A 12,662-nucleotide genomic window follows, 5' to 3' on the forward strand; every position below is an offset into this window, starting at 1 on the left:
AGTAAACATAAAATGCTGTAACAGTAATTGCAGTTCTGCCTTGGATGGGAATCTGAATGTTCATGCTTTTCTAGATGAAAGTTTTACCCAAGATGAATGTCACACTTGCTTTTTGGTTCCTGACTTCCTCTCTCCCTCTCACTCACTCTTCTTCTCTCCTTTCCTCCCTCCCTTCCCCTCTCCCTTCCTCTTTCCCTCTTCCTCTCCCCATTCCTGCTTCCCTCCCTCTACCCCTTCCCCTCTTGCTTCCTCTCCCCCTTTTCCCTTTTCTTCCTTCCTTCCCTTCCTCTCTCCCTTCCTCTTCCCCCCTTGCGTCCTCTCCCCCTTCCTCCCTCCCTTGCTTCCTCTCCCCTTTCCTCTTTCTTTCTCTTCACCTTCCTCTCCCCTTCCCACTTCCCCTTCATCTCCCCCTATCTCTGTCCCTTCCCCCAGCCTCCACTCTCATGTCAGTCGTCTGCTCCAGCAACTCGCTCTTCTACTTCGTTTTCTTCTACCCATTCCCTGTCTTTGGCCTGCTGTTCATCACCATTCTGCTGGTGCGCTACAAAAGTCATGGCACAGCTAAGAACCAGGAGGCCAAGAATGGCGCCCCCCTTCTGTGGATCAAGGAGCCGCACATCAACTATTCCCCCACTTGCCTGGATCCTCCAGCCTTGGGTCTGCAATCAGGATGTGTGGAGTAGCCCTCATATTAGGGCTACCAGCAATGATTCTGACACCTAACACAATGATTCTGACATCTTCCAGACTGTCCTGCATCTGCCCTGGGCTGGATCCTTAGGCTGAGCCCCACACCCCAAGCCCCACCTCATGAGCTATCCTACATCAACTCCCACTCTTAAGACACTAATGACTTTTGGTGGAAAAAGAGCACTCTCTGACCTAAATTGGAAACATTGGTCTTGGTCTGCCCTTGGATGTTGCCATGGCAGTTGTTCCCCTTTTAGGGATTTTTGGTGATTTCTTTAACACTTAGTATTTCTGTATCACACACACCATTCTGGGCACCTGTTCACAAAAAGCCCATGGTTACCTTTAAAGACAAACTCCTTACTCCCAGAATGCACAGCTGGACTGATATTCCTTGTGAGAAAGACAGTTGGAGCAGCAGCGATCATTCTACTGGTAAATAATGCTTTCTCATGGCATGTCGAGTCAGGGCTGCACTGAGAGAGTGCCATTGAGATCTTTAGAATTCAAGTGAGACTCTGGGGGGGCTCAGTCTCTGGTTTGGATTACTTCCCTGTACTCTGTGTCACACACTGGGAGTCCTGCAGTTAAGTGACTGGGCTCTGTCATCATGTTAAAGCTTTGGGATGTCCTTATTTTTTCTGTTCATTTATTAAGTGTGTTGGTATGGATTAAACCAAGACAGAGACTAAACACACAGCTGTTGTAAAGTCTTCACAGAACCTGGTCTTTTCCAAATTCTATGCATTTTTGCCATTCTGGCCCCTGTGAACCTTCTGGAAGCTCTCTGAAAGTTCACACTGATATGAAGTTATCATCATTGTCAGAGGAGCCAAGAGAGAGAGAGTTGTACCTACTGCCACCTGCAGGACCAACGGGAAACAGCAGTAAACATAATAAAACCCCTGAAAATAAGGATGTTTCATCTATCAGTTAGTCAGGCTTTCTCAACAATGTGATGTCTTTTATTAAACATTAGTTTTAAAAGAAACTCCTTTTGATCAATGAAACAAGTGAAAGAGCACCATGTGGGTTTTGAATCACATGGATGCAGATTCTGCCAGATTGGACAACAGTAGTGTGACAGCAAATCAAAGATGGCCCCTTTTATGAATTTCCTGTCAGCACTAAATAGGAGCATAGTGATGTGCGAGAATTTTGTCAAGCTCCTTATGAATTTTATTTATTTATTATGCATCAATTTGAAGTTTTTGTGCAAAGGTATTAAACCTGTGATATGCAGTAGTGCTGTATTCATAACTGTCATCACAACTTCACAGCCCATTATCTCTGTCCTTACATTGTAAGTGGGTCACTGTATAACTGGAAAGGGCTGGATATGCTCTTGAGTCAGATGGATCACATAAACAGTTTATAGTATTTGTGTTCACATGTGTGCCGCTGTGACCTTTGGACATCAAGGACCTTTACTGTCACCCTGGACAGTGCTTCTGCATGTTATGTGAGTGACGTAATCCAGTAATTGCAAAGGTATGGTAGGCATATAAGACCCAAACTTGCAGTGGACTAAAAAAATAAGTGATCTGGATGCCAACTTTGATCACACATTCTTCTGTCCTTCTGCAAGCAAGTGTCACATGACTCCTCACTGACGATGTGTGCACTTCGCTTATGTCTGTGTGGACAGTGAAAACTGCCTAACTGGAGCACTGTTGCATGGCCAATGAGGTGGGAGCATGCAAGGATGTTTCTGGAAGTTATGACTTTTTCTTTTCTTGCTCTGGGCCAAATGTATATTGCATGACTACCAGGAAAAACTTAAGTGTTCTGTTACTGAATAGACTCAATCAGCAGTCGACAGCCTTTTGCTGCTTCATACGCTCTAGTGAGACTGACGCTTGCTCCTTTATGTTTCTCTGATGTTTATGTAAGTCTGAACAAGAAAGGAAACCTCATCGTCAAGCAGGTACCTGATCGTGATATTACTGGTGCCATGATCAGGTACCTGATCGTGATATTGCCTGCTCCATGTTCACACGCTGACCTTGGTAATTCATTATCAGTGAATTGGGAAATTGTGTCCATGTTCAGTTTTTTTTTGACAATTCAGCAATAAGTTAGATGGTTTGCAGCCTGACATATTTTTGCTCTTGAAATTGCAGGCCTACAAAACAAGGTGAGTGACTCTGATAGAGCGAGGCTGTTTCACACTTGCTTGCTGGTCTTTGCCAGGATGAGCAGCAGGGTCATTTCATTCAGTTGGAGACTCTGTGTCACCTGTACAGAAGGAAATTGAATGCATTGGTGTAGTGATTAAAACACAGCAGCAGTCAAGCTGTACAGCATCATTGTGAGTTATTTTTGTAACATTATTATATATCTAGCCAATTCTGATCAATCATACAAGGTTTGTATAACATATACAAATGTTTGGTTTTGACAATATCCTACTCCAAAAGTAGCTGCATAAGCATTGTGGTTGTGTGTTCAGTGTGGCAGGTGTGGCTTTCTATTATTTTTATTATAATGATTATTATTCTTTCTTTTTTTTTTTTTTTTTGAAGTGTTGTGTTTTCTATTTTTTAAGTATGTTGTAGAGAACCTGTGCACTGAATTAAAAATAGACATTCATGGCTTTTGACCATGTGTTTTTTTCATACATTTTTATTATCTACTGTCTGAATGATTTTTAAAGTGCTCTTTTCAGTCTGCTGTCATCAAATCTAATAATATAGATATACACTCACCTAAAGGATTATTAGGAACAACTAATAATCGACAAAAGCGAGAGTCCCGACTGGACTGGGATGGGATGCTACAGCCCAGCCGGATTGAGCCAGGGGGTCAACTAATACGGTGTTTGACCCCCTTTCGCCTTCAGAACTGCCTTAATTCTACATGGCATTGATTCAACAAGGTGCTGAAAGCATTCTTTAGAAATGTTGGCCCATATTGATAGGATAGCATCTTGTAGTTGATGGAGATTTGTGGGATGCACATCCAGGGCATGAAGCTCCCGTTCCATCACATCCCATAGATGCTCTATTGGGTTGAGATCTGGTGACTGTGGGGGCCATTTTAGTACATTGAACTCATTGTCATGTTCAAGAAACCAATTTGAAATGATTCGAGCTTTGTGACATGGTGCATTATCCTGCTGGAAGTAGCCATCAGAGGATGGGTACATGGTGGTCATAAAGGGATGGACATGGTCAGAAACAATGCTCAGGTAGGCCGTGGCATTTAAACGATGCCCAATTGGCACTAAGGGGCCTAAAGTGTGCCAAGAAAACATCCCCACACTATTACACCACCACCACCAGCCTGCACAGTGGTAACAAGGCATGATGGATCCATGTTCTCATTCTGTTTACGCCAAATTCTGACTCTACCATTTGAATGTCTCAACAGAAATCGAGACTCATCAGACCAGGCAACATTTTTCCAGTCTTCAACTGTCCAATTTTGGTGAGCTCGTGCAAATTGTAGCCTCTTTTTCCTATTTGTAGTGGAGATGAGTGGTACCCGGTGGGGTCTTCTGCTGTTGTAGCCCATCCGCCTCAAGGTTGTGCGTGTTGTGGCTTCACAAATGCTTTGCTGCATACCTCGGTTGTAACGAGTGGTTATTTCAGTCAAAGTTGCTCTTCTATCAGCTTGAATCAGTCGGCCCATTCTCCTCTGACCTCTAGCATCAACAAGGCATTTTCGCCCACAGGACTGCCGCATACTGGATGTTTTTTCCTTTGCACACCATTCTTTGTAAACCCTAGAAATGGTCGTGCGTGAAAATCCCAGTAACTGAGCAGATTGTGAAATACTCAGACCGGCCCGTCTGGACCAACAACCATGCCACGCTCAAAATTGCTTAAATTACCTTTCTTTCCCATTCTGACATTCAGTTTGGAGTTCAGGAGATTGTCTTGACCAGGACCACACCCCTAAATGCATTGAAGCAACTGCCATGTGATTGGTTGATTATATAATTCCATTAATGAGAAATTGAACAGGTGTTCCTAATAATCCTTTAGGTGAGTGTATAATACAGATTTCAGAACTAGAATATGAGGATTGTTGTAACATTTTAGATAACTGAGAGCATCAGCTATAATTTATAGCTGCTTTTTGCTTTTGGCCCCAAACCGTAAACCAGAGAGAGTTTTACAATGATGAATAGCAATAAGGTGCCAGTAAATCAAGCCTAAGAGCCCAGGGCTCTAATCACTCCTCCCCAATAAGCTGTTTTTACCCACACTGAGTTTCACCAGCCTGCCTAAAGGAAGGTAACTGTGTACACAGTCAGAGAACCAAATACACGTTATCAGACATTTATCTGCAGTCAGTGAGAAGACACAGGGATTGCATTGATATGATAAACCTATAATCCTATGTGTACCTCTTTAGCATTCAGCCTTAACCCTCCACAGGCAGAAGTTATAAATCTTAGGCATGATTCTTGCTTCTCCTTTCACTGGGACCCAGTCATTGACTTTAGAACCCAGAATGGGACCCAGTCATTCACTTTAGGTGTTTTGTATACACAGGTCCTCAGTGGACAGCTGGACTTCTGGAACTGAGCTTTGTGGGCTTAGGGGGGCTGAGGTCTTGGCATAAAATGCAGTTATTAAACCCACAAATATGTTCACATGCATCTTTGACTGGCACTCAGATTCCTTTAGGGGGAATCTTTAGGTTGTCATTTCTGGGATTAGGGTTTTGCCCATTGAAATGAATGGACGGTCTATCTGTGTGTGTGTGTGTGTGTGCTTACGTACGTGTCTTGCTGTTTCAGGTGTCTATGGCCTGTGTGAAGAGCAGTTAACAACTGCATTGTCTATTGATCTTTTTGTCCGATAGGCAAACTGATGATTGAAACCAGCAGGGATAGCAGCCTTGATGTGAGATAGAATCAGTCTTTAAAAACACTTGGTGATAATGAGGGTTGAAAGCAATTGGGTGATAATCATCCAGACAGGTGTCACACCCCACATCCCTTTTCCCCCGTGTTCCCTGTGGTGTGGCAGAAACAAGCCACACCTGTTTCTCATTTAACCCTGCCTCTCATTTCAGCCCTCGTGTGGATGATCCCAGATGCCTCTTGTCTGCTCCCTCATCTGTGGTGTATATAGTGCCTCCTTGTCCTGAGCTCCCCAGTCCAGTCATTGTATTGTTATGTGTGTGATGTTGCTGCCTGCGCTCCCCAGTTTGCCCTGCGCCCGCCTGTTTGCCCTGTCTTCTCTCCCAATTCACCCTACCCCATTTTGACCCCTCGTGGTCCTTCTCCTTTTGCCTTACTTGTTGTGTTTTACTTTAATAAAGCCCCTTGAGTTTTACCCGATGCCTGCCTTTGCCTCCATCTTTCCCGCATCTTGACAACAGGTCACTGCTGACTTCTTCGGTATAGGACAATTTTAGTTGATGTACCACACATGGGAACCACAGCCTTTTCTAGCAAGAGATTAAAAATGGTGGTAAATGGTTCGGCTAATTGGTCTAATTCGCCCCAGAACTCTATTTGGGCCAGCTGCTTTGATGATGTCGATGTTACATAGTATGGGTCTGACCTGTTGCTACTGTAGTCTTGTGGTCTGGCCTGTCTGTAATGGTCCATCATAGGTGTTGACTTCTTCATTCTGGCAATCAAAGCAGGTGAAGAACTGGTCCAGATTGTCTGGGAGAGTGTCCTTGTTGCTGGAGTGTATGAGGATGAAACTCCCCTTATAGGTGATGGTCTTTATTCCATTCCACATGACCTAAGAGTTGTTATTGTTGTTGTTATTAAAATACTCCTGCTGGTTGTACTTATGTTTTGCATTGATGATGTCTGTCTTCAGGCACCATCATTCTTCTTTGCAGGCTTGTAGATCACCAGATTAAAATGATGCATTCTGTGCCCTGAACCCCATTATTCAGCCAAGGTTTCTAACTGGGATAAGCTTTACCCCTCTTTGTTATGGTGCTATTTGCACAGCAATAGTTCATACAAGATAAACTGCATAGGTGTGCTCATCTATCCCTGCATCTTGGGCAAAAATATTCCAATCTGAGGTATCCTTACAATTCTGCAGTACTAAAGTGTCTTCTTTACTCAATATTTCAACTGCTTTTACAGCTGTAGTGATAGGAATTCTGGCTCTTTTAAGACTCTTTCCTTATGGCTTGATCTCGCATCTCCCTCCCTCCTGTTTCTCTCTCTCTCTCTCTCTCTCTCTCTCTCTCTTTCTGGATGTGTGCTGTGTCTGTAACGCCTGCCTGGCCCCCTCCTGCTCAGTGCAGACACACAGACGCCAACACACGTCAATCCAATCACATTGACCAATCACTTGTGGCTTGAACAGAAATATCCATCCATCCAGGAGGAAAAAAAAGGTACACAATCGTTGTGATACAAACAGTTCCATCCTCCAGCTCTGTGATTGTGTCTGGTACTCCAAACCTCTGCTTTCAACAAAAAATACAGTCCTCCCCCTCAAACTCTGGTGTGCACGTTCCTCCCTACTTAAATATGGATAGCCCATCCCAGCCCATTCTAACTAATTATCTCAAGTGCCCATTCGGACAGATTCTCAGATGCTTTAGTGCAAGCTGGTATCAGGCTCGACCATGGCTTGAGTATTCAGCTGTCCATGATGCCAGCTTTTGCTTTGCCTGCCGCAAATTTAGTGTTTCCAGTTTGGATTGTGAAGACATATTCACTAAATGTGGCTACACTAATTGGAAAAAAGCGCTTAAAAAGGACAGTGGCTTCCAAAAACATGTTTTGAATACCCTGCACATCACATCTATGTCTGCATGGAAGGAATACCAGTGCCGAGCAGAGACGGTAGAAGGCATAGTCCAACTGCTGGGTCAAACCCAGATAGGAAAGAACAGATTTTATGTGAAAAGCATTGGGGAGGCCATTCAGTTCCTTGTAGTCAATGAACTGGCTCTGCGTGGTCACAATCACGAGGGTGGGGAGGAACAGCCTAACAATAATGTGATTTAACATATTTTTTTGTTAATAGTAAATATTGTAACCATATAATGTTTGCTGTGGATTGCATGTGTTTAGTTAACTGTGTGACCTTCAGTGTAATTTAACTTGTTGGCTTCCCTGTCGTATTTAACCGATAGTGTCTGTTAATAAATAGACCAACTTCAATTTAAAAGAGCTTTATTAAAATGACTGAAGTACTTATCACAATATGCTGATTTACGTATTGTTACGTTATGTTTTTATCGTTTTAATATGTGGTTTTCACTCGCTTTCCTAAAAGAATTTGAATGCTATGATAGCGGAAATTAGGTCTAATTTGTTCTGTTATTCGCACCACTGTGCTATGCATTTGATCACTATCAAAGCAGATGAGATTGTACTGCATGGAAACAATGCAACATTCCTTTTTTTTTTCCCCTTGTCGTGTCCGGCAGTTTAGCAAGCAGGATGTTAGTCTGGGTGCCTTATTGTGCCAACACTTTTATTTTGCCAAGTGGAGCTTCGGATTTAAGCTCCTCTTGTTACTTGAGGTATACTCTTTATTAATCATTTTTATGTCATTGCGCCACAAAGCTGGAGCTGACAGGGGGGGTTAGTGGGAAAGAGATAGAGAGAGACAGTGAGAAAGGAGAGAAAGGGGTGAGAGACAGAGGAAGTAGAAAAATAAATAAATACATAATAAAAATTAAAATAAAATAAGGAGGGGAGTCAGAGAGAGAGAGAGACAGGGAAAGAGAAATAATACATAACAAACAGTAGAACAAAAAGGAAAGAGTAATAAGAGGACAGCTTCTGCATCTTGCTGCTTTACACCGTATCATCACACCAGCTGCTGTATCTGAAAGATAAGATCCAGGGACACACACAAACAGTATACACACAAAGAAACCAGTGGTACCATTATGACATGGGAATGTGCTTGTGCCAGTATCTGCTTCTGGAATTAAATACGTTAATACCAACGAAAGAAAATAAATATATATGCATAAGCAGACCACCAGGAACACTGTCTAAATATCGTCGTACCCGTATCTGCATCTGAGAGGAGGGAGTTGAAGCCACACACCAACTTTCACACATACTCTCTCTCACACACACACCCAGACAAGGAGAAAGAGGGATAAAATAGGGGAAGAGAGCCCTAGGCTCTCTTGTGTGTGTGTGTGTGTGTGCATTCTAAGTGTATGTGTGTTGATATGAAAGTGTGTGTATGTGTGTACATATGTACGTGTATGTGTGTGTGTGTACGCATACGTGTATGTGTGTGTGTACGCATATGTGTATGTGTGTATGTTTGTGTGTTGTGAGTGTATGTAGTGCAGGTTAACATGGAATGATTCCCAGTGAGTGAGCGAGGCCACAACAACACCGCCCCCAGACGGCCGGGAGAGCCCCGACGGGTCATGGACCCAGCCGCCCCACAGCGGCCAGGTACCCGGGCCCCCCGCCACCGGATGGCTGCGCGCCCACCCAAGGAAGGCAGGGCGGGAGGCACCGGGCGCCCCCCACCGGCGAGCACGAGCCAGGAACCCCACGGCCTCAGGCGGCAGCGCGCCGGCCCCCCCCGGGCACGGACAGAGCCCGGAGCCCGGACCACCCGCACACCCCGCGGGGGCCCCGCCAGCCCCGGAGAGACCCGCCCCCCCCCAAGAACCCCACCCGGAGGACCAGGGGGACGCCCCGAGAGCCACCAAGCACACCCGCCCCTGGCTACCCCGACCCCCCCTCCCCCAAGCCCAGATCCCAACCCTCCCTCCCCAGCCCCCGCATCCTCCCTCTCCCAAGTCCCCTCACTGCCGCCCCCACACCGCCCCATCATCCACGTGCTCCCCGTACCAGGACAACATGCAGACACACAGATCCATGCATGCACTCATACACACACTCAGACACACACTCCCAGTCACACCTGCTCGTCTTTGAGGTCCGGCCGCAGATGCCCTGGACTTGCCCAGTGGACGGCCCAGAGTATGTTCCCCACCCCCCCAGATCGCAGGCGAGCGGGCACCCCGCCGGAGACCTACAGCACCCCACAGATGCAGCTGACCCCCTCCGAGCCCACCCGCCGGCGCCCGCCGCCCCCGCTACACCCAGGACCCCTCACCCCGTCCGCCCCCCACCAACCTTGATCATTGTCGGTGTACATGTGTGTGAACTAAGGTGTCGTTGAGATATGGGGGAGCATATGGGGAAAAGACACCCACCGGCCCCCCCAAGCCCTAAGTGTCTAAAGTGGAGTTAAAATAGAGGGGAAGGGAGCTGTGCAGTCCAGCTGCGGGCTGCAGAAGCAGTCGACCCAGGACCTGCCCAGCTCCCCTCGCCCTCCAAAGCCCTATGTGGAGGAGTGGTGTGACGTGGATGTATTGTCTAAAATGCAGTTAAGATAATGAGGGGGGGATGAGTGGCTAATCGCCCCCCCTTCCCTCTGTGTGGTGCGGTGTGATGTCTAGGTGTGGCGTCTAATGTGTAATTAGAAGAGATGGGGGGTGAATAGCTGATCACCCCCCATTACCTATGTGTGGTGTAGGTGGATGCGGGCCGGCAGGGGGGCGTGCGGCGATAGTCGACAGTGCAGCAGGGCAGCGGGCGCCAGGCAAGGCACGCCCGGACGCACGGCGCCAACATCCAGGGGACACCACCACCCCCCGCCACAGCACCCCCCCGCCCCAACCCAAGGAGGTGTCTGGGGCCTCATCTGCGCCGGCATCGCCGACGAGCCGTTCATACCCAGATACCCACATTCACCAAACACTCGCACCCCACCACACCCACACCACCCCAACCCCGACGTGCTCCCCCGTCCCAGGCCATACATGCAGACAAACAGAGCATGCATAGTCACCAAATACACACACAGACACGCAGGCCCACATGCACACCCTCACCAGATACACACACAGACACGCACGCCCACACGCACACACTCATCTCAAGGTCCAACAGCAGATGCCCTGGAATTGTCCAGTGGTCGGCTCCAGAGGATGTTCCCCCACCCCCCAGGTCGCAGGCTAGCGGCACCCCGCCGAAGGCCAGCAGCCCCCCACGGACGCCGCCGCCCCGCACCCGGGCCCGCCAGCCAGCAAATCCCTCAACTCCCCCGGTGCGTGCAACATTCCTAATAGATTGTCCTCAATATATATCCACAGAAATGGGTGACTTACTACAGTTTTTAAGGCACTGCCCCAGAAGAAACAATTGAGAAACTGGAACAGGAAAAGGTAAGATTGAACTAATATTAGGAAACCATAATATATAAAATGATGATCCTTTAGGAAATTAGACTATTTCAAATTCATCCCATAGGATGTTGTAGTGGCCACCTTATTACCTATTGAAGCTTTAGGTAGGGCTGGGTACCGAACTATGGTGCTCTTGTGGTACGAGGGGCGTTCAATAATTTATCTACCTGAGTATGAAAGAAAGTAGCAATCGTGTTGAAAGTCTGGGCATGTTGTGACATGTCTTAAGGTTACTCAAGCACAGTTGTGGCTCAGTGCCAGTGTAACTGTCCAAGAGACAGGATGTCTGGAGAGTCCTCGTCCGAATCAAGTAAGAAAATGCTAGATTTGGAGCAACGATCAGTGATAAAGTTTCTCACAAAAGAAGGGAAAAAGCCAAAGGAGATCCATGAACGAATGACTGCAGTTTATGGTGAGTCTGCCCCATCATCCTATGAAGTAAAATTTTGGAGCAAGCAGTTTAAGTGTGGTAGAGAGTCCACTGAAGATGACCCTAACACTGGACGGCCAGTGGAAGCAACTTCCACAGAAATGTGCAAGAATGTTGAGGATTTAACTTTATTAGACAGACGACTTAGATAGACGTTTCCTGAATAGCTCACTAATAGCTATTCATCATTAATGTATCATGATCAAACTTTTATCCCAAGTAGTTACTATATTTGTTACCATATCTGTTAATTCTGTAAATCTTAGTGAACTACTGAAGGCACCATTGAAGGAAGTTCTATATTTACAAATAATGAATAACACATGTATGTAAAATACTGATCTCATGCTTGTTCATCATTAATGAATTGTAATGCATGATGTATACCAAGCAGTTACTGTATTTGTTACTATAACCATTAATTCTTTAGTAACCCAGGTACTATGCAAATTATGTTTAATTTATGCCAATGTTAATATAATTGCTACTATAGGTTTTATTTATTGGTTATTTTATTATTTTTATTTTATTTTATTATTTTATTTATTTTATTTGAATTACTTTATTGTTCTTATAGTTCTATCTAAATCTCTTCTATCATCTGTACATAACTTTCCTAAATCTTTTATTTTCATCAGGAGTTTGTTTTTGTAATGTAAGAGAATTTCCCCACAAGGATTAATAAAGTGATTCTGATTCTGAATTTTGTAAATCATATTGAACAACTGAAAGAACTATTGAAGGAACTACTAAGGAACTATTGAAGGAACAAGTAATGAATAATACAAGTGAAATACTGATCTCATGTACGTCACAAGCGGGAGGGGGGAGAATGAAAAACAGAGTCGAGAGCTGAGTGAACGTAGGTCATAGACATAACAAAGGACATACACAGTTTACAGAGGCGGCATCACCTGAAGTGATGGTGTCTAACCGCTTTCAGGTGCTTCCAGCTTTAGAGCTGGAATAGATTGGAGAGGCAGGAGGGTCCTTGGGCACTGAGGAGCCCCCTCCCCGCAGGAAGAGGGAGGTTGTGGTACAGTAGTAGGGGATTCAAGTATTAGAGGTGTAGACAGTTATATTGCACCCGTGATAGAGGGTCCCGTACGGTGTCTTGCCTGCCTGGTGCCCAGGTAGGGGACCTTCCGAATCGTGTGCACAGGCTTTTAGCCCCAGCCAGGATGGATCCAGTGGTTATGGTGCATGTTGGCACCAGCGACATACAGTAGGCAAGGGCAGGAGGGCTGTTCTGCAGGATAAATTTATAGAAGTCACGGATAAGCTTAGAAGCAGAACATCCACGGTGGTATTCTTTGGAATACTTCCTGTGCCACGTGCAAGCCAGGCTAAGTTAGCTGAGATAAGG

The 12,662-nt window shown here is 45.7% G+C and overlaps 1 protein-coding gene across 2 annotated transcripts in view; it reads left to right on the forward strand.

Annotated features, from left to right (window-relative positions):
* igsf3 (immunoglobulin superfamily, member 3) overlaps positions 1-5,986 on the forward strand; it is a 224,151-nt gene extending 218,165 nt beyond the window's left edge. For both annotated transcript variants that reach the window (XM_072700949.1, XM_072700950.1), the window contains one exon: positions 433-5,986. In XM_072700949.1, the coding sequence (XP_072557050.1) occupies positions 433-683 (251 nt within the window). In that variant the 3' untranslated portion in view covers positions 684-5,986. The remainder of the gene's footprint in view (positions 1-432) is intronic.
* Positions 5,987-12,662: the final 6,676 nt, after the last annotated feature.

This window comes from Paramormyrops kingsleyae, chromosome 16 (assembly GCF_048594095.1).
Source record: "Paramormyrops kingsleyae isolate MSU_618 chromosome 16, PKINGS_0.4, whole genome shotgun sequence".
Classification (NCBI taxonomy): domain Eukaryota; kingdom Metazoa; phylum Chordata; class Actinopteri; order Osteoglossiformes; family Mormyridae; genus Paramormyrops; species Paramormyrops kingsleyae.